The 21968-nt window shown below is 44.2% G+C and overlaps 1 protein-coding gene across 1 annotated transcript; it reads right to left on the bottom strand.

The window, feature by feature from the left end:
* Positions 1–1723: 1723 nt before the first annotated feature.
* gpr161a (G protein-coupled receptor 161a) lies at positions 1724–18597 on the bottom strand. The gene is made up of 6 exons (XM_064976207.1): positions 18277–18597; positions 13905–14313; positions 11485–12218; positions 10593–10700; positions 9649–9768; positions 1724–5083 (listed from the first exon to the last, which is right to left on the bottom strand). The coding sequence occupies exons 2-6, from the start codon at positions 14267–14269 to the stop codon at positions 4806–4808; spliced, it is 1605 nt and encodes a 534-aa protein (XP_064832279.1). The 5' UTR covers positions 14270–14313; positions 18277–18597; the 3' UTR covers positions 1724–4805.
* Positions 18598–21968: the final 3371 nt, after the last annotated feature.

Here is a 21968-nt window from a genome sequence, read left to right as displayed (position 1 = left end):
GAGAACAGTCCATGTCTCAGGTGGCTGGAGTCTTTGGACATTTTCCTTGCCTCTCTAAGACTACCTACATGGAGAACAGTCCATGTCTCAGGTGGCTGGAGTCTTTGGACATTTTCCTTGCCTCTCTAAGACTACCTACATGGAGAACAGTCCATGTCTCAGGTGGCTGGAGTCTTTGGACATTTTCCTTGCCTCTCTAAGACTACCTACATGGAGAACAGTCCATGTCTCAGGTGGCTGGAGTCTTTGGACATTTTTCGTGCCTCTCTAAGACTACCAACATGGAGAACAGTCCATGTCTCCGGTGGCTGGAGTCTTTGGACATTTTCCTTGCCTCTCTAAGACTACCTACATGGAGAACAGTCCATGTCTCAGGTGGCTGAAGTCTTTGGACATTTTTCGTGCCTCTCTAAGACTACCTGGCATGTACGTTCTGGATGGTTGGGCGCTCACCCTCAGTTATACGCTGGGCCGTCCGCACGACCCTCTGTAGGGCCTTCTGGTCGAGGGGCGTTGCAGGTGCCATACCAGATGGGGATACAACCAGTCAGGCAGGATGCTCTCAATACAGCAGCTGTGAAAGTTCCTAAGGATCTGTGCTAAATTGTTTCAGCCTCCTGAGGGAGAAGAGGCACTGCTGTGCCTTCTTCATGACTGTGCTGGAGTGAGAGGACCAGTCATCAGTGATGTGGACACCAAGGAACTTGAAGCTCTTGACACTCTCCACTGCAGCCCCGATGTTGATGGGGGTGTGCACCCGCTCCTGTTTCCTGAAGTCCGCAATCAACTCATTGGTCTTGCTGACGTTGAGGGAGAGGTTGTCCTGGCACCATACTGGTGCTTGACGACCTCTCTGTAGGCTGTCTCATCGCCATTGGTGATCAAGCCGACCATCGTCGTGACATCAGAAAACTTTTGAGCTTGAGTCGTGCATGGCCACACAGTTGTGGGTGAACAGGGAGTACAGGAGAGGGCTAAGCACACACCCCTGGGGGCCTCCTTGTTGAGGGGCAGTTTGGCAGAGGCGTTGTCTACTATTACCACCTGGGGTTGGCCAGTCAAGAAGTTCAGGATCCTATGGTGTTTAATGCTGAGCTGTAGTCGATTAGCATCATCACAGTCTAGGTGGGAGAGGGCAGAGTTAAGAATTAAGATTGCGTTGTCTGTAGATCTGTTGGGGTGGTATGCAAATTGGAGTGGGTCCAGGGTGTCTGGGATGATGGAGTTGTGTGCCATGACCAGCCTTTCAAAGCACTTCATTAGTACAGATGTGAGTGTTACAGGGTGGCAGTCATTGTGGCAGGATACCTTAAGAGTTTTTTGGGGACAGGAATGATGGTAATCAGCTCAAAATGTGGGGATTACAGACTGGGACAAGGGGAGGTTGAAAATGTCTGCCAGCCTTGTCAGCTGGTCTACGCATGCCCTGAAGACTCCCTGGAATAGCGTCTGGGCCTGTGGCCTTACGAGTGTTGACCCGTTTAAAAACCTTACGTCAGCATCAGAGAGAGATTACCTAGTCCTCTAGATTTGACCCTCATGCAGGGCTCTGTTGTTTTTGTCTAAGCGTGCATAAAAAGGACTTTGTGATTAAATGTGTTTGGTTACAGAGTATTGCAAGACATTGGCAAGATTAAACAATCTGGGAGTCATGGCAGTGAGCAAAATGATAGAAATCTTGAAATATTGTTACCCAGCCAACTAAAACACAGAAAGCTTCTGATATGTATAAAAAAACTTTAATACAACAGTACAAAATATCTTAGGGCTGGATTCAGTCCAAATCATGGAGGATCCGCTTTAAAATGTAAAGGTAATTTCCGATTGAGCTAACATATGCATTGTTTACTGTGTATGCAATCTCTGCGAATGCGGGAACAGCCTTTAAATTTAAATCACACTATAAATGCAAATCTAATTTGATACGGAATGAATCCAGCCCTTAGTGGAAATCAAAAGTGTATAATACCTTACGTTCTGGAGTATTGCTCTAACAATGCAGTACCATACTGGGACAGTGACACACAGATAAATACAGATATACACGAGGACCAGTTTATTAGGTACAACACCCTTTTCATAAATGGTTTTCTTCTACTGACAGTGAGTCACGTGTCCGTGGCTTGCTATATAATGCAGACAGACAGGCATTGAGAAATTCAGTTACTGTTTGATTGAACGTTCAAATGGGCAAAACAAGTGACCTAAGCGACTGAGCGTGGTATGATCATCGGTGACATGCGCGCCGGTTCCAGAATCTCAGAAATGGCCGGCCTTCTGGGTTTTTCACGCACGACAGTGTCTAGGGTCTACCTAGAATGGTGCGACCCAACAACAACAAAAATTCAGTCAGCAGCAGTCCTGTGGCAGAAAACAGCTCGATGATGAGGTCGAATGGCAAGAATCATGCAAGCTAACAGGCAGGCCACAAACAGGCAAATTACGGCGCAGTACAACAGCGGTGTGCAGAACGGCATCTTGGAACGCACAACTCGTTGGTTCTTGTCACGGATATTGAAGAATATGACCACACCGGGTTCCACTCTATTTAGCTAAAAACAAAAAGAGGCAGCTCCTGTGGGAACGCGATCAACACTGGTCAATTGAATGGAAAAACATGCCGATGGCAGAGTCAGGATCTGGTGTCAGCAGCATGAGTGCATGGTTCCATCCTGCCCGGTGTCAACGGTACAGGCTGTTGGTGGTGTAATGGTGTGGGGATTTCTTTCCTGGCCAACATTAGATCCCTAGATACCAATTGAGCAATGTTTCTATACCCCAAAGAATTCAGGCTGTTCTGGAAGCAAAAGGTGGGTCCCGACCCGGTACTAGACGAGTGCACCTAATAAACTGGCCGCTGAGTGGAACACTCAGTTCTGAGGTAAACACCACAAATTGCTAATAGGATCGACAGTGATTCTCTCAGGGTGAGAAATGGTGCTCTAGTGAAGTGATTCAGAATGTATAACGTGTTAGATATGTGAAAGCTATAGTGTTTGAACAAGGGATGGTAACCTTAGCCTGGCTTCAGATCAGTATGTGCTTGAAAGCACAGTCAGAGGCGTTGACTGAAGCAGCATTTACAGATCTGGGATCAGGCTAGGTGTCCCTCGCTACAGGGACATCGAGAGCCCACATGACCAGAAATCCTAACCAACAGAGTAACATTTTTGAAAAATACAGTAAGTGGCTATATGGTGTCCTATTATGTGCTTGACTTTGTCAGTCTGATAAAATACTCATTGGGGCAGGTAGCGTTCTCCTATGACGGAGCCACGTTGAAAGTCACTGAGCTCTTCAGTAAGGCCATTCAACTGCCAATGTTTGTCTATGGAGATTGCACAGTTGTATGCTCGATTTTATACACCTGTCAGCAACGGGTTTGGCTGAAATAGACGAACCCTCTAATTTGAATGGGTGTCCACATACTTTTGTATATATATAGTGTACTTGATAAGTCACGGCTTTCCAAAACAACATACAAATCAGAAGGGGACGGATTCATACTCTGGGTACTGCATTATTCAAGTGCATTCAAATGTACATTATCTTATAAGGAATGTTTTCACATGCCGTACTGTGAAATGTTGAAGAATAGAGGAAGTTGGTCAAATGCTCCAAAAGCATTACAGCTTCTGAGAACGAGGAAGTTCTCCCCCCGGGAATACCTGGCCACGTTTAGTTGGCAAATGTTGTGAAAGGTTGCAGATAGAAATGTCATGAATAGAACTGACATGATCCCTTACTTGACATGTCATTGAGGCATGTTTTATATCTGTTATTTTACCAGGTAAGTTGACTAAGAACACGTTCTCATTTACAGCAACGACCTGGGGAATAGTTTCAGGGGAAAGGAGGGGGATGAATGAGCCAATTGTAAAATGGGGATTATTAGGTGACCGTGATCGTTTGAGGGCCAGATTGGGAATTTAGCCAGGACACCAGGGTTAACACCCCTACTCTTACGATAAGTGCCATGGGATCTTTAATGACCTCAGAGAGTCAGGACACCCGTTTAACGTCCCATCTGAAAGACGGCACCCTACACAGGGCAGTGTCCCCAATCACTGCCCTGGGGCATTGGGATAATTTTTAGACCAGAGGAAAGAGTGCCTCTTACTGGCCCTCCAACACCACTTCCAGCAGCATCTGGTCTCCCATCCAGGGACTGACCAGGATCAACCCTGCTTCGCTTCAGAAGCAAGCCAGCAGTGGTATGCAGGGTGGTATGCTGCTGCATGTTCGTTCTACATAAAACATTTCTATATGAACGTTCCACAACGTTGTTCCCGGCTGAACGCACCCCCCATCTAAAACTCCACAACAGACTTATCTGTTCACAACAGCAAGAGGCTGTCTTTAAGCATGGAAAGAAAATAAGGAATAAGTGGCTTAAGACATTATCATAGGTATAAACAAAATCTTTCCAATGAAAATACAAACATTGAACCGTCAAGATACAGTAGTTAAGGCTTCCTATTTAACAGAGGTGTATATATAGTACAACTAGCAAGGCACTCAATATATGGCACGCATTTGGTCCAAAAATGTCCTTAGTTTGTAATGCTATTTAAGATTTCAACGTATGAAAATTGGTCATTGGGCCCACTTGTAAATGTGAAGTATCTATTCACATGAGAATAGATACAGAGGCATGCACTGTAACTGGCAAAAGCCTTGCATTGTTATAAATGTCTATTTTAAATATATACACTGTGCGTACTGAGTTCAAAAATTATAAAGTATGCAATGCCCAATGTACCATAAACTCTTAGGTACCTAAAAGAAGAAAAGGGATATTTGTTCTATGCATTCTCCCTCTCTTGGTCTTCTCTGTCGTCTTTGACGATCCCTTCATCGATGCTCTCCAGCCTCAGTCTCTGACCGTCAAGGTAACGGGGCCTCTGTGCCCCCCTCGCCGCAGCCGCAAACAACACCCCAGATAGGGGTGTGTCCTCGCCAAAGAGGGTGAGCTTAGCGTCGCTTTCGATGGCCCTGGCCAGGCAGGAGGCGAAGGTGTCCAGAGATTTGTGTATCTCTACTTGGACCTGGACAGTAGAAGGGATGGTGGTGCTCTCTGCAGCTGAGAGGAAAAGGAACAGAAATTGAGTTATAGGGTCATCCTTGTAGCACTACTACAATGAATGGTGATGAAGACCTGATGAGAAATTGCTCAAATAAATATTGAACACATTTACACAGAAGTCTGATTGCTCAAATGCCTAAGTGGAACGAATGTACTAGTGACGGGAAGTTGTCTTTTTACTGGCTCAAATCTTTTCAACTCATTCAGTCAAAAGAACAAATCTTTCGACTCATTTCATTAATTAATTTTCATAATTTTTCATTTCATTAATTCTGTAACCGTAAAAGTCTTGGTTTCATGCATGTTAACATCAGAAGCCTCCTCCCTAAGTTTGTTTTATTCACTGCTTTAGCAAGCTCCACCAACCCTGATGTCCTAGCTGAGTCTGAATCCTGGCTTAGGAAGGTCACCAAAAATTCTGAAAATTCCATCCCCAACTACAACATTTTCCTCCAAGATAGAACTGCCAAAGGGGGCCAAAGTTGCAATCTACTGCAGAGATAGCCTGCAGAGTTCTGTCATGCTATCCAGTTCTGTGCCCAAACAGTTCGAGCTTCTACTTTTACAAATCCACCTTTCCAGAAATAAGTCTCTCACTGGTGCTGCTTGCTATAGACCACCCTCAGCCCCCAGCTGCGCCCTGGACACCATATGTGAACTAATTGCCCCCCATTTATCTTCAGAGTACTGTTAGGTAACCTAAACTGGGATATGTTTAACACCCCGGGCCATCCTACAATCTAAGATAGGTGCCCTCAATCTCACACAAATTATCATGGAACCTACCAGGTACAACCCTAAATCCGTAAACACGGGCACTCTCATAGATATCATCGTGACCAACCTGCCCTCTAAATACACCTCTGCTGTCTTCAACCAGGATCTCAGCAATCACTGCTTCACTGCCTGCGTCCGTAATGGGTCCGCGGTCAAACAACCACCCCTCATCACTGTCAAACGCTCCCTAAAACACTTCAGCAAGCAGGCCTTTCTAATCGACCTGGCCCGGGTATCCTGGAAGGATACTGACCTCATTCCGTCAGTTGAGGATGCCTAGTTGTTCTTTAAAAGTGCTTTCCTCGCCATCTTAAATAAGCATGCCCCATTCAAAAAAAATTGAACTAAGAACAGATATAGCCCTTAGTTCACTCCAGACCAGCACAAACACATCCTGTGGCGTACTACATTAGCATCGAATAGCCCCCGCGATATGCAACTTTTCAGGGAAGTTAGGAACCAAAATACACAGGCTGTTTGAAAAAGCTAGTCTTTGCTTTCCTAACATAAATTTGTATCCTGCAGCACAAACTCCAAAAAGTTCTGGGACACAGTAAAGTCCATGGAGAATAAGAGCACCTCCTCCCAGCTGCCCACTGCACTGAGGCTAGGAAACACCACCGATAAATCTACGATAATCGAGAATTTCAATAAGCATTTTTCTACGGCTGGCCATGCTTTACACCTGGCTACCCCTACCCCAGTCAACAGCTCTGCACCCCCCACAGCAACTTGCCCAAGCCTCCCCATTTCTACTTCACCAAAATCCAGGCAGCTGATGTTCTAAAAGAGCTGCAAAATCTGGACCCCTACAAATCAGCTGGGCTAAACAATCTGGGCCCTCTCTTTCTAAAATTATCCGCTGCAATTGTTCCAACCTCTATTACTAGCCTGTTCAACCTCTCTTTTGTATCATCTGAGATCCCTAAAGATTGGAAGGCTGCTGCGGTCATCCCTTCAAAGGGGGAAACACTCTGGACGATTCTGAGTTAGAATATGTGGACAACTACAAATACTTAGGTGTCTGGTTAGACTGTAAACTCTCCTCCCAGACACACATTAAGCATTTACAATCCAAAATTAAATCTAGAATCGGCTTCCTATTTTGCAACAAAGCATCCTTCACTCAAGCTGCCAAACATACCCTCGTAAAACTGACTATCCTACCGATCCTTGACTTCGGCGATGTCATTTACAAAATAGCCTTCAACACTCTACTCAGCAAATTGGATATAGTCCATCACAGTGCCATCCGTTTTGTCACCAAAGCCCCATATACTACCCACTACTGCGACCTGTATGCTCTCGTTGGCTGGCCCTCGCTTCATATTCGTCTCCAAACCCACTGGCTCCAGGTCATCTATAAGTCTTTGCTAGGTAAAGCCTCGCCTTATCTTAGCTCACTGGTCACCATAACAGCACCCACCCGTAGCACACGCTCCAGCGGGTATATTTCACTGGTCACCCCCAAAGCCAACTCCTCCTTTGGCCGCCTTTCCTTGCAGTTCTCTGCTGCCAATGACTGGAATGAATTGCAAAAATCACTGAAGCTGGAGACTAATGCCTCCCTCACTAACTTTAAGCATCAGCTGTCAGAGCAGCTGACAGATCATTGCACCTGTACATAGCCCATCTGTAAATAGCCCACCCAACTACCTCATCCCCATATTGTTATTTATTTTTTGCTCCTTTGCACCCCAGTATCTCTACTTGCACATTCATCTTCTGCACATCTATCACTCCAGTGTTTAATTGCTAAATTGTAATTATTTCACCACTATGGCCTATTTATTGCCTTACCTCCCTAATCTTACTACATTTGCACACACTATATATAGATTTTTCTTTTTCTGTTTTTTTTGTGTTATTGACTGTACATTTGTTTATCCCATGTGTAACTCTGTTGTTTGTGTCACACTGCTTTGTTCTGTCTTGGCCAGGTTACAACTGTAAATGAGAACTTGTTCTCAACTGGCCTACCTGGTTAAATAAAAATGAAATAAAAAAATAAAAAAATTGATTCAGTAATGCCCAAAGCACACAGGACCCCCTACCGGCGACCTAAAAACTTGAAGGAATCATGATTCTACAAGCCTCTTGTTCACCATAGGGGCCTTATTGGAGCTGAGGTACGCTTAATTTTTTGTGCAGTGTGAACACTCCAAAGGAACTCAGACCCCTCAAAAGAGCCCCCAAAGCGAATCGAACTGACAACATCTAGAGAGGTGGTGTCAGGCGGTCCCTTTTTTAGGACAATGCGAACGCAAAGCTCCCCAGGTTCCCTTGTCATTATTCCCGCACCACACTAGACTACTGCAACACCGTTTCACCTGCCATAACCCCTCGCACCAGACTACTGCAACACCGTTTCCCCTGCCATAACCCCTCGCACCAGACTACTGCAACACCGTTTCCCCTGCCATAACCCCTCGCACTAGACTACTGCAACACCGTTTCCCCTGCCATAACCCCTCGCACTAGACTACTGCAACACCGTTTCCCCTGCCATAACCCCTCGCACTAGACTACTGCAACACCGTTTCCCCTGCCATAACCCCTCGCACTAGACTACTGCAACACCGTTTCCCCTGCCATAACCCCTCGCACTAGACTACTGCAACACCGTTTCCCCTGCCATAACCCCTCGCACTAGACTACTGCAACACCGTTTCCCCTGCCATAACCCCTCGCACTAGACTACTGCAACACCGTTTCCCCTGCCATAACCCCTCGCACTAGACTACTGCAACACCGTTTCCCCTGCCATAACCCCTCGCACTAGACTACTGCAACACCGTTTCACCTGCCATAACCCCTCGCACCAGACTACTGCAACACCGTTTCCCCTGCCATAACCCCTCGCACTAGACTACTGCAACACCGTTTCCCCTGCCATAACCCCTCGCACTAGACTACTGCAACACCGTTTCCCCTGCCATAACCCCTCACATTGAGTTTTTAGTTTAGATAATTTGTTTGCAATATGTGATCTATAGGCTAAGAGAGCTTCATAAATTGTTTATTGATTGTGGGTTTTGAATAGGGTGAGAAGACAACATATTTGCTGAGAATCATAAAAAGGGTACAAAATCTCTACTTCTTAAAGGGGCAGTAGCCTACCTTGGGTGTACAATTTTCAATTACAGCATTATTTATTCAAAAGTCATTCTATTGCTATTTGTTCTGTTACCAATCACATTTTCATGTTAATAGTATCTTCTAATTACAATTATTATGGCTCATACTTTGACTAAATGCAATCTATTAGCTTCCAAAATGTAAGTAGGTATATCTAGCTGTTCAATAACACATTCTGATTGAATGGCTTGTCCTGATCTTTGTAAAAACTTAGAGTGTATCTTGGAAAAACATAGCAATGTGAATGTAAAGAAGACTCGGCCCACAAAACATTTGAAGTACACTGGAAAAAAAGTTGAGTCCTCATTCAAAGGCAAAGAGAACTGAGTTCTTTTATATTTTTTTTAACCCCAGAGTTCACTTTAAAGAAGACTGAGATCGGTTTGTTTAAAAGAGGACTATATGTGAAAACACCCTTAGAGACTTAGTAAAAAGTGTGCTTCAAACAATGTACAGTTGCAATTGCTTGGCATACAAATACAATTATTTATTGATAGCTTTGAATCGAGGTCTAGATGCGACCGCCACCTGACTACTTTGACTCTTGACGGAATACAATTTCTTGACTGCCGCGAAATAAGTATAATATTGTTCGAACTGCAGCAGCCCCCCAAACGATTCATTCTCGAGTGAGAACGGACAGGTACCTTTGGAATTCTGCTGTTGCTCGTCTTCAAAGGTGACCGAGCTCCGCCTCTTTACGGCCACGCTTCCAATGTGGGAGGAGCCATCTGTGGAGAAGTTGTCAAGCAGCATCACGTCTGTACCTGTATGGGGAAAGGGGGGGATTCATGACCTTCAGTATTTTGTAGTGTATTTGTAGTGCAGTATTTCAGTAGAGATTAAGGAACCAAAAGATGCATAGCAGACAGACACTAAAGAAAATAAATCCTATTGTACTTACAATGTGTGTCTTCTCTAAACGAATCCGAAAGACTCAAAATAGTATTAAATCAGGTAACTCAGTTGATAGAGCATGGCACTTGAAATGCCAGGGTTGTTGGTTCGATTCCCACGGGGGACCAGTATGACAAAAAAAAGTATGAAAATAATACGAGCGTCTGCTAAATGACAAAAAAAGTAAATGTGAAAAAAAGTGTGTGAATGTCTGTGATGACGCCTGTTGATGCTGCACCAATGAGGAGTATCACACACACATGACAGATGATTGCACATGATACTACAGTACACACACTACCATCTACCCTCTGCCAAGACATGAGCCACAAACCAGGAATATGGGCTGATCAGAACACAGCTGAGGGATGATGATGATACAAAAGAAAACTAGGCTAAACAATATTTATCAGCAATAAAGCCCTAAGGGAGCAACTTTAAAAGGTACTGGAAGACCAGGGGCGTATTCATTATGTTGCAAAACATTTATTCAACGGAAGCAAATGAATAGGGGAGGGACCCTGTTTTGTTCTTAAACGGTTAAACATATCCACAATGAATATGCCCCAGCTATATCTGTACTGTTCAGTACATTCAGACACTGCATTTCGACTAGGACTTTTAAAGGTCTTGTTTGAATCGTCTTATGGAAACAGTGTTGTGTCTTTGCCAGCTTCCTGTGTGCGCCACTCACATGAGTCCTGAGTGAAACTGAAGCCAGTGTCTCCAGTGCTGCTGCCGGGGGCCAGGAGCTGCCCTCCTCCCACCAACATGGCCGTCAGGTGAGGGGACATGCCCAGGTCTGCAGGAAGAAATACAACAGCAGGGTCAAATATACAACGCCATACAATTAGGGCTGGCACAATTATGTATAATCGTATAACCAACGGTTATGGATGAAGACAGTGATGAAAATAAAATAACCGTCATAGGTGTTTGTTCCACAATTGGTTGACTGAAAACGGGACAGCCGCCCATTCATGCGTTAGTGTCTTTTTCTGCGGTAACATGGACTCTTACCAACGTGATTCAACTTTTTTTTCTCCTTACTGAAATAAGCAAGGAGTTTTCGGTTGCCTAGGCAATGTCCCTTCCCTGCAGCAGCACACACAGAAATATAATGAATAGAACGGCTTGGAACCTCTAGCCCTGGCCATTTGACTGGGAGTTTACCCTCGCAATGGCTGCCTGGTATTGTGACGCAATAATTTCCATGGTAATGTAGAATGTTAATTCAAATGATGTCCAGTTGAATCAACAAATCACAGCACATATTGATGGGTATACTTCCTGCTTTACCCTTATCGGTACACTCGCAATAGCAGCCAGTCCACCCATTATGCCATCATTGACTTAAATGGGAGTGCCCACACGTAATGACTGTCACAGCCCTACATACAACACACCGCAACACAATGTAACACAGTCAACTAAACTATTAACACAATAGCAGGGTCAGCCATACAGCACAACAAAGAACACAACAGAACAAGATTTTATGTTGCACCAGTAAGGTTCAGCACACAAAGCCAGTTCATCCATCCACAGCCTCAACCTAACACTACCAGTACCCTCCCCCTGCTCACCTGTGATGCGGTTGGAGATGCTGAAGAGGCGTGACGTGCGGTGGCGTGTGGCGAACGACTCCACGCGGTAGTAGCGATCCCCGAAGCACATGCCCAGCAGTTCCTTGCGCACAGTCTTGTTCCACAGGCCGTAGATGAGCGGGTGGCAGACGGCGCTGCAGAAGGACAGCCAAGCCACCAGGGTCTCCAGGCCCTGGGACACGCTACCCTGACCCCACAGGGCCTCTGTACACACCACCCCCACGTAGGGGCCCCAGGTCACCAGGAAGGTCCCGATCACCACCATAATGGTGACGAAAGCCTTGCACTGGCTCCCAGCATACACTAAACTCCACCGGCTTCCATTGGACGACGTGGACGTAGATGAGTTTTTACGCTGGTCGTTCCTCTGAGCACCAGATGACGTTTCTTCTGAAGACGCGACCACAGTCGTCCCACAATGCACCTTGCGGGCCTTGAGGCGTGCCACGCGGAAGATTACGCCGTAGCAGGCCAACATGGCGAGCAGTGGCGGCAGGCTGCACCAGGTGACCCAGAAGGCGGTGTAGGCAGGGGTGCGGTGCCAGGCCGCCACGCATGTCCACTTGAAGCGGTCGAACTCGAAGGAGGACCAGCCGAAGAGGGGTGGCAGGCAGCCCACCAGGGAGTGCAGCCACACATAGGCGATTGCCACCACCGCCCGGTTGCCTGTGATCTTCATGGGGTAGATCATGGGGTACAGTACAGCATAGTACCTGTGGGCACAATGATAATGTCATTATCAAATCCATACATTCTATCAGTGTAAAAAAATATCCAAAAATGATTGCTCACAATATGATAGATCGTGAGGCAATGGAGAGAAAAAAACATTGCAGTTAGGGAATCCTACATACATTTTAACGTGCAAGGAAATTCCACCAAGAAAGTATGTCCCGGGGATGACCAGCCTCAACTAGCCTTGCAAGCTAATATTAACTAGCTCCTCCTGGTTTGATGCAGTCAAGACCGGTACTACATATTGGATGTTAAATAACCTATACTGAACAAAAATATAAAAGCAACATGCAACTATTTCATCACTAGGAATACAGATACGAATCTGTTGGTCACAGATAACTTACAAAAAAAGGTAGGGGCATGGATAAGAATCTGGTGTGATCACCATTTGCCTCATGAGGCACGACATCTCTCGCAGAGAGTTGATCAGGATGTTGATTGTGGCCTGTGGAATGTTGTCCCACTCCTCTTCAATGGCTGTGCGAAGTTACTGGATATTGGCGGGCACTGGAACACGCTGTCGTACACTTCGATCCAGAGAATCCCAAACTTGCCCAATGAGTGACATGTCTGTCGAGTATGCAGGCCATGGACATTTTCAGCTTCCGTGTATTGTGTACAGATCCTTCCGACATTGGGCCATGCATTATCAGATTGAAACATGAGGTGATGGCGCCAGATGAATGGCACGACGATGGGCCGCAGGATCTCATTACTGTATCTCTGTGCATTCTAATTGGAATCGATAAAATGGAATTGTGTTCATTGTCCGTAGCTTATGCCTGCCCATACCATAACCCCACCATGGGGCACTGTTCACAATATTGACATCAGCAAACTGCCCACCCACACAACACCACACACGTGGTCTACGGTTGTGAGGCCGGTTGGAAGTACTGCCAAATTCTCTAAAATGACATTGGAGGTGGTTTATGGTAGAGAAATGAACATTCAATTATCTGGCAACAGCTCTGGTGGACATTCCAGCAGTCAGCATGCCAATTGCACGCTCCCTCAAAACTTGAGACATCTGTGTTAGAGTGGCCTTCTATTGTCCCCAGCACAATGTGTAATGATCATGGTGTTTAATCAGCTTCTTGATATGCCACACCTGTCAGGTGGATGGATTATTTTGGTAAAGGAGAAATGCTCTCCAACAGGAATCTAAATACATTTGTGCACTACATTTGAAAGAAATAAGCTTTTTGTGTATATGGAAAATTTCAGCGATCTTTTATTTTAACTCAGGACCAACACTTTACATGTTGCGCTTATATTTTTGTTCAGTGTAGATTTGGCAATTATTAGTCTACTATAGTGCGAGTCAGCTTGTTGGATGGTTGCCATCTCTCCCTCCTTCCTGTCTCACTCGCTGACAGTATGGCCCCTCCCCCGCATGCTAGAGCAGGATCTCTCCCTCCTCTCGTGCTTTATCTGCTGCATCCCTCACTTGGCTTGGATCGGGCCAGGTCTGGATCTGATCAGGTATATACAGAACAGGTCTCTATATTTAAAAATATCGGATCCGGGTGGGAAAACCACAGGTCCATTTCGGAACGGGTCCAACTTTTTGGACCAGTGAACACCTCCAGCACAACATCCCCAACAAACATATTGTACCTTGCAAGCAGCCATCCCAGTGTAGGGGTACTATCACTGACCTGTCAATGGCGATGGCCCCCAGGGTCAGCATACTGGCCGAGCTGATGAGCAGGTAGATCAGGGCGGTAAAGTTGCACCACACCACACCAAACACCCACTCCCGCCGTGCTGAGCTCACCGCCACAAAGGGCAACACCAGCACTGACAGCAGCAGGTTGGACAGGGTCAGGCTGAACACAAACTTGTTGCTGGGTGTGAGGAGGTAGGGCCTGCGGTACAGAGTGGCCACGATGAGGAAGTTGCCCAGGCAGGCCAGGAGGGCGATGGTGACGATGAACACTGACTCCAGCACCACCGGGCCCCCACCAGCGTCCCACGCAGCTGTGGCGTTTCCCGCAGTGGAGACATTCCCGCTAGCATTCATGGTGAGGTGCTGGGCTGCCGGAGGAGACAGGGCATACCAGGGGACTAGAAGGAGGGGAGAGGATAGGGTTAGAATGAACTGCACACAACCACAGGCTTGGTTGTGGGGTTGAAGCCTCAAGGGTTCAAATGTAGTTTTGCATTTTATCCTCTAATGGTTAGGACACACACAAACACACTCTCCCCCTTGTTCTCATTGTTTAACTAGTGCGTAAGCTATGCACATTGTATATGTATGGGGAAGAAGAGAAGCCAGATTAGTTCACTAAACTGAAAACAGAGAGACTGATATTTATACATGTTAGGTAATGTGTCAATCTAATTGCACGAATGTGCCCGACGCAGCTGCACAAAATACTGTAGTCTAGTTTGATTTATTCAGGTTTCAACGTTTTATTGTCACATGCACAGCTTACAGCAGGTGTAAAACAGTGAAATGCTGAGCCTGACGACTCACACTAAATTCTTCAGCTGCTCTGTCGTTCACTACATACTTCAGTCTGAGACTGCCATCCATGAAGTCGTTTGTTGTTAAGACGAGGGACATTGTACAATTGTAAGTCATCAGCGATTGGATTGTCTCTAACCAATCAGAGTATCAAAGCCAATAAAACATTTTCAAACCACCACTTTACCCACGCATGTTCTGTCTCTGGCCCAACCCATCGGATTCTGGACCAATCAGACGGACCGGAATGTGTTTACATTCGGTGAAGGGTCGTGCAGGTATTCAGATCCAGACTCATTGCAGAGAAGAAACTAATGTCTGTGGCGTAGCATTTGGCCAGAGAAAGGAGTCTGGGCAGCCAGGCAATAAAATGCTTACTTGCGAGCTCATCCCAACAGAGCAGTAATAATACATGAAAAAAAACATGAGATACAAAAACAATTGTGAGAATGCAGTTATATACAGGTCAGTGCCAGTACTATTATTAGAATGTGCAGGGGTAATGGAGTGATTGAGGTAGTTATGTACATGTAAACAGGGGTAATGGGGTGATTGAGGTAGTTATGTACATGTAAACAGGGGGAATGGAGTGATTGAGGTAGTTATGTACATGTAAACATGGGTAATGGAGTGATTGAGGTAATTATGTACATGTAAACAGGGGTAATGGAGTGATTAAGGTAGTTATGTACATGTAAACAGGGATAATGGAGTGATTAAGGTAGTTATGTACATGTAAACAGGGGTAATGTAGTGATTGAGGTAGTTATGTACATGTAAACAGGGGTAATGTAGTGATTGAGGTAGTTATGTACATGTAAACAGGGGTAATGGAGTGATTGAGGTAGTTATGCACATGTAAACATGGGTAATGGAGTGATTAAGGTAGTTATGTACATGTAAACAGGGATAATGGAGTGATTGAGGTAGTTATGTACATGTAAACAGGGATAATGGAGTGATTGAGGTAGTTATGTACATGTAAACAGGGGTAAAAAGTGACTGGTAGCCAGATAAATATGAATGATAATAATAATAATCAATATAGCAGCAGCATAAGTGGATGTGTGCATGGTGATGTGTGTGTGTGTGTACACTGAGTTTACGAAACAAAGATACCTGCTCTTTCCATGACAGACTGACCAGGTGAAAGCTATGATCCCTTATTGATGTCACCTGTTACATCCACTTCAATCAGTGTAGATGAAGGGGAGGAGACAGGTTTAAAGAAGGATTTTTAAGCCTTGAGACATGATTGTGTGATTCAGAGGGTGAATGGACAAGACAAAAGATCCAAGTGCCTTTGAACCGGTTTGTGTCAAGAACTGTAACGCGGCTGGGTTATTCACACAACAGTTTCCCGTGTGAATCAAGAATGTTATACCACTCAAAGGACATGCAGCCAACTTGACAACTTTGAGAAGCATTGGAGTCAACATGGCCAGCATCCCTGTGGAACGCTTTCGACACCTTGTAGAGTTCTGGGGGGAACACTCAATGTTAGGAAGGTGTTCCTAATGTTTGGCATTCTAAGTGTCAGTGTAGGTGTGTGTCTGCGTGGGTAAATACCTGTGGATGAACATTGAGTCAGTGCTGATGGTCTGTGGGTGAGGGAGGCAGTAGTTGTTAGCTATTCAACAGTCTTTGGCAATTTTGGGATGGCTGGGAGCTCGCCCCCAGTGATGCTATCGGGCTGTGGTTTCTTACATTAACGGGATAATATGGCATGGCAACACAGCCAGACAGCAAAGACAACAAGATAAGGATTTGATCCTTTGAGTCCAGACCACTGGTCCAGACCAGAAATCCAGACTTGCGCAGCTGGAATGCAGAATAAACTTCCACACCCTGTGGAATGGATGAAACTGTTTTCCTTTATTCCGTGACCTAAAAATAATACCTAGTTATCAAATCAAATTGTATGGCTATATACAGGGAGTGCCAACAGGAGTCGATGTAGTTAAATGTATAGCTAACTGTATTGTGCTTTTACTCTGTCTGAATTCTTAAGTTACTTTTGTACGTGTTGCATTAGCTAGGCTTACAATTTACAGAGTAAGCTAGGCTTACAATTTACAGAGTAAGCTACAGCCTAATAATGGACTAAAGGAGACCAACGTTACTCCTTATAGTCCAAGGACCTTACATGTTCTGTTTAGAGGCGAATTGGCCCTGGCAGCAAAATACTCAATCTAAACATGAATCGATTGTCAATTGCGGTACAGTTCTAGAAACATAAAGCCATCTTCGATACCACATCAAAATAATTCCACAAATGCAAATTATACAATTAACCAGTTAACACTGTTGAAGTCGACTGTGTTTTCAGTGACAACACGTTTGTGGCGTCCGTCTTCCATTTACACACAGGTGTTCAGAGACAGGTGGGCAATGAACACAGGCAGTTGATTCTGTCTTCCGTAAACAAACGCTGAAACATGGCCATGTGGGAACCCTAACCCTATCAAAATGTGTGTAGTTAATTTAACCTTTTGTTTTGAAAATGATTCGTCGCTGATATCCTTATGTTTCCAAAACCGTACCGAGCGCCGAGGCTATTAACAAAACTCGCATGGCCCGAAGATACCATCACACATCGAACAATGAGCCAGATGTTTCACCCAATGTATAAAGCTGAAGTATGGAGAAATCTGAAACATCCGGTTGGCGATTCCACTCACAACCATATATGGTGATGAGAGGAAGCCCAGTGGCTGGCAGTGGGAAAAAAAATGGGGCGAGAGATTTCAGCCGATATTCTGCTCATCAATGAAACGTTTGAGAACCAATAAAGTTGTCTGGTCCCAAAAAATTGAATATGTTACGAACAGAGTCGCCTACCTTTTGTAGACTTTAACCTTTACCAAATTTAATATATATATATATATTTTAGGAATGCAAGGGCGAATCGAGTTACTGCAGATATGCACTTCAGAGTAGGCGTTCCTTAACGGAAACACATGCTAGAACGCACCAATAGGATCTCGCTTGTTCTGTCCATTGACTCATTTGCTCCCATTTGAAATGACAGGCTACGGTCCATCTTGGGTTAGTTATAAAAATCTTTGATAATATTGGCAATAGGCAGTAAAGATAATTAGCGTTTATGAATTAGAAAGCTGCAGCCTAGTTATTTACTGTCAACAAAACTCTGACAAACAGCTCAGGTCACCCCTTCAAATATTAAACCCAACTTTCCAGATGTACTACTTTAATAACATTTGCTGTCAAGAAAGGGTCGTTCAGTTGTTTTTGGAGTTTGTAAGATAATTATTTATACAGACAGCACTGGGGGAGGTGTTAACGTAGACAAAAAAAACACGAGTTTCGCATGATTGACACAGACGCCGTTCACTCACTGTTACAAATGACAACATACATACGCTTCAATAACCTATAAAGGTCTAGCTAGCTACTTACATAATTTCTGCTATTTAAAGATTTTGAATACCGTCGTCCCCCTTTGACCCTGTTTCTAGCTAGCTTCTATTAACTCGCTAGCTAAAACTTTCTCCATTGTCCTGGCAGACTCCCCACCTCCACTACTATTCTCTTCTCACCTCTAGAACAGCGTTGAGGACCGTCATCTCCCACGAACTGGCAACGAAAGTTGTGTTCATTGGCACTACAACTTTAATTCAACGTAGAAATGGTTGTTGAATTTTCCCCATTTCATAGTTATCCTTTCGCTACAAATTTCAAGTCTGTCAGTTCTCGGTTTCAATGGCGTCCTCCACTCGCCCTCCACTGACTGAACTCAGTCTTCTCTGTCCTTGCTGGCGGGTCCCCCTTCTCAGTATGTGGGTGGTCTGTTATGGGTGTTACTTGAGGTAGTTCGTTCTTAGATAGTTCTTTATGCAAGACAGTTGCGTTTGCTTTCACGTTCAACATGATACAAAAAAAGCCTACGTCGACGAGTGAAACAATATGTTTGTTGCTGTAATAAAAAATAGGCTAACTAGCGGATAAGGCTATGTCTACACATTTGGTTAGTTTCGTTAACGTTTATATCTGTAGGAATGACATTTGTGTAGTAAGTACGCCTAATACATTATCACAGCATATTGGCTATAGTGCATTCGGAAAGCATTCAGACCTCTTGACTTTTTACAAAATGTGTTACGTTACATCCTTGTTCTAAAATTGATTAAATAGTTTTTTTCCCCTAATCAATCTACACACAATACCCAATACTGGCGAAGCAAAATCAGGTTTTTAGACATTTTTGCAAATGTATTAAAAATAATACCCTGAAATATCACATTTGTATTTGGATTTACGATGGATCCACATTAGCTGCTGCAAAGGCAGCAGCTACTCTTCCTGGGGTCTGGAAGAATTAAGGCAGTTATACAAATACATTACAATACATTCATTGCGGAATTTATAACACACTAAGTGTGTGCCCTCAGGCCTATGCTAAACTACCACATATCTACAACACAAAATCCATGTGTGTGTATGCATGTGTCTGTGCCTATGTTTGTGTTACTTCACAGTCCCCGCTGTTCCATAAGGTGTATTTTTACCTTTTTAAATCTGATTCTACAGCTTGCATCAGTTACCTGATGTGGAATAGAGTTCCATGTAGTCATGTCTCTGTGTAGTACTGTGCGCCTCCCATAGTCTGTTCTGGACTTGGGGACTGTGAAGAGACCTCTGGTGGCATGTACTGTGGGGCATGCATGGGTGTCTGAGTTGTGTTCGTATTTAAACAGACAGCTTTGGACCTTCAGCTTGTCAACACCTCTTATGAAAACAAGTAATGATGATGTCAATCTCTCTTCCACTTTGAGCCATGAGAGATTGACATGCATGTCATTTATGTTAGCCCTACCGGGGACTTTTAAGGGCCAGCCGTGCTGCCCTGTTCAGCCAATCATCAGTCATTTGTGTAAGTGCTGTGCTTGTTGAGAGTCTTTCCTATAAGCATGCTGAACAGCTGTTGTCAATTTGTTTACTGTAAAATAACATTGTATATGGTCAAACACAATTTTACTAAGGGTTGGTGGCAGGCTGATTGGTTGGCTATTTGAGCCCGTAAAGGGGGCTTTACTATTCTTGGGTAGCGGAATTACTTAAGCTTCCCTCCAGGCCTGAGGGCACACACTTTCTAGTAGTCTTAAATTGAAGATGTGGCAAATAGTGGCAATTTCGTCCGCTATTATCCCACATACAGTACCAGTCAAAAGTTTGGACACACCTACTCATTCAAGGGTTTTTCTTTATTTTACCTATTTTATACATTGTAGAATAATAGTGAATACATCAAAACTATGAAATAACACGTATGGAATCAATTTTAGATTCTTCAAAGTAGCCACCCTTTGCCTTGATAACAGCTTTGCACTCTTGGCATTCTCTCAACCAGCTTTATATGCTTTTCCAACATTCTAGGAGTTTCCACATATGCTGAGCACTTGATGGCTGCTTTTCCTTCACTCTGCAGTCAAACTCATCCCAAACCATCTCAATTGGGTTGAGGTCGGGTGATTGTGGATGCCAGGTCATCTGATGCAGCACTCTAATACTCTCTGTCTTGGTCAAATAGCCTTTACACAGCCTGGAGGTGTGTTTTGGGTCATTGTCCTGTTGAAAAACAAATTATAGTCCCACTAAACACAAACCAGAAGGGATGGTATATCACTGCAGAATGCTGTGGTAGCCATGCTGGTTAAGTGTGCCTAGAATTCTAAGTAAATCACAGACCGTGTCACCAGAAAAGCACCCCCACACCATCACACTTCCTCTTCTGTGCTTCATGGTTAGAACAACACATGCAGAGATCATCTGTTCACCTACTCTACATCTCACAAAGACACAGGGGTTGGAACCAAAAATCTGACCAAACAACAGATTTCAACCGGTCTAATGTCCATTGCTCGTGGTTGTTTGTTCAAGCAAGTCTCTTCTTCTTATTGGTGTCCTTCAGTAGAATCTTGTTTCTCATGGTCAGTGAGTCCTTTAGGTGCCTTTTGGCAAACTCCAAGCGGGCTATAGTGTGCCTTTTACTGAGGAGTAACTTCTGTCTGGCCACTCTACCATAAAGGCCTGATTGGTGTATTGCTGCAGAGATGGTTGTCCTTCTGGAAGGTTCTCCCATCTCTACAGAGGAACTCTGGAGCTCTGTCAGAGTGACCATTGGGTTCTTGGTCACCTCCATGACCAAGGCCCTTCTCTCCCGATTAATCAGTTTGGCCTGGCGGACAGCTCTAGGAAGAGTCTTGGTGGTTCCAAACTTCTTCCATTTAAGAATGATGGAGGCCACTGTGTACTTGCGGACCTTCAATGCTGAAGAAATGTTTTGATACCCTTCCCCAGATCTGTGCCTCAACAAAATCCTGTCTCTGAGCTCTATGGACAATCCCTTCGACCTCATGTCTTGGTTTTTGGTCTGACATGTACTGTCAACTGTGGGACCTTATATAGGCAGGTGTGTGCCTTTCCAAATCATGTCCAATCAACTGAATTTACTACATGTGGACTCCAATCAAGTTCTAGAAACATCTCAAGGATGATCAATGGAAACAGGATGCGCCTGCATCCGTAAAGTTTTCAGACCCCTTGACTTTTCCACATTTTGTTACGTTACAGCTTTATTCTAAAATTGATTAAATCCTTTTTCCTTGCATCAATCTACATTACACACAATATCCCATAATGACAGGGTTTTAGACATCTGTGCAAATGTATAAAAAATAAAAACCAGGAATACCTTATTTACACTACCAGTCAAAGGTTTTAGAAAACCTACTCATTCAAGGGTTTTTCTTTATTTCTACTATTTTCTACATTGTACAACAATAGTGAAGACATCAAAACTATGAAATAACACATATGGAATCATGTAGTAACAAAAATTGTTAAACAAATCAAAATATCTTTTATATTTGAGTTTCTTCAAATAGCCATCCTTTGCCTTGATGACAGCTTCAAACACTTGGCATTCTCCCAACCAGCTTCATGAGGTAGTCACCTGGAATGCATTTCAATTAACAGTTGTGTCTTCTTAAAAGTTAATTTGTGGAATTTCTTTCCTTCTTAATGCGTTTGAGCCAATCAGTTGTGCTGTGACAAGGTAGGGGGGCCATACAGAAGATAGACAGATTTGGTAAAATACCAAGTCCCTATTATGGCAAGAACAGCTCAAATAGGCAAAGAACAACGACAGTCCATCATTACGTTAAGACATGAAGGTCAGTCAATACGGAACATTTCAAGAACTTTGAAAGTTTCTTCAATGCAGTGATGA

This window comes from Oncorhynchus masou, chromosome 10, assembly GCF_036934945.1.
Source record: "Oncorhynchus masou masou isolate Uvic2021 chromosome 10, UVic_Omas_1.1, whole genome shotgun sequence".
Taxonomy (NCBI): domain Eukaryota; kingdom Metazoa; phylum Chordata; class Actinopteri; order Salmoniformes; family Salmonidae; genus Oncorhynchus; species Oncorhynchus masou.
The sequence above is the reverse complement of the archived record's forward strand: the minus strand, read 5'-3'. Positions and strand labels throughout refer to the sequence as shown.

Coding starts and splice junctions, on each gene's coding strand:
- gpr161a (XM_064976207.1), bottom strand. CDS start 14,269: ATGAATGCTAGCGGGAATGTCTCCACTGCGGGAAACGCCACAGCTGCG. Junction 10,701..11,484: donor CATCTCCAACCGCATCACAG/GTGAGCAGGGGG, acceptor TTCTTCCTGCAG/ACCTGGGCATGTCCCCTCAC. Junction 9,769..10,592: donor CAGTTTCACTCAGGACTCAT/GTGAGTGGCGCA, acceptor TTCCCCATACAG/GTACAGACGTGATGCTGCTT.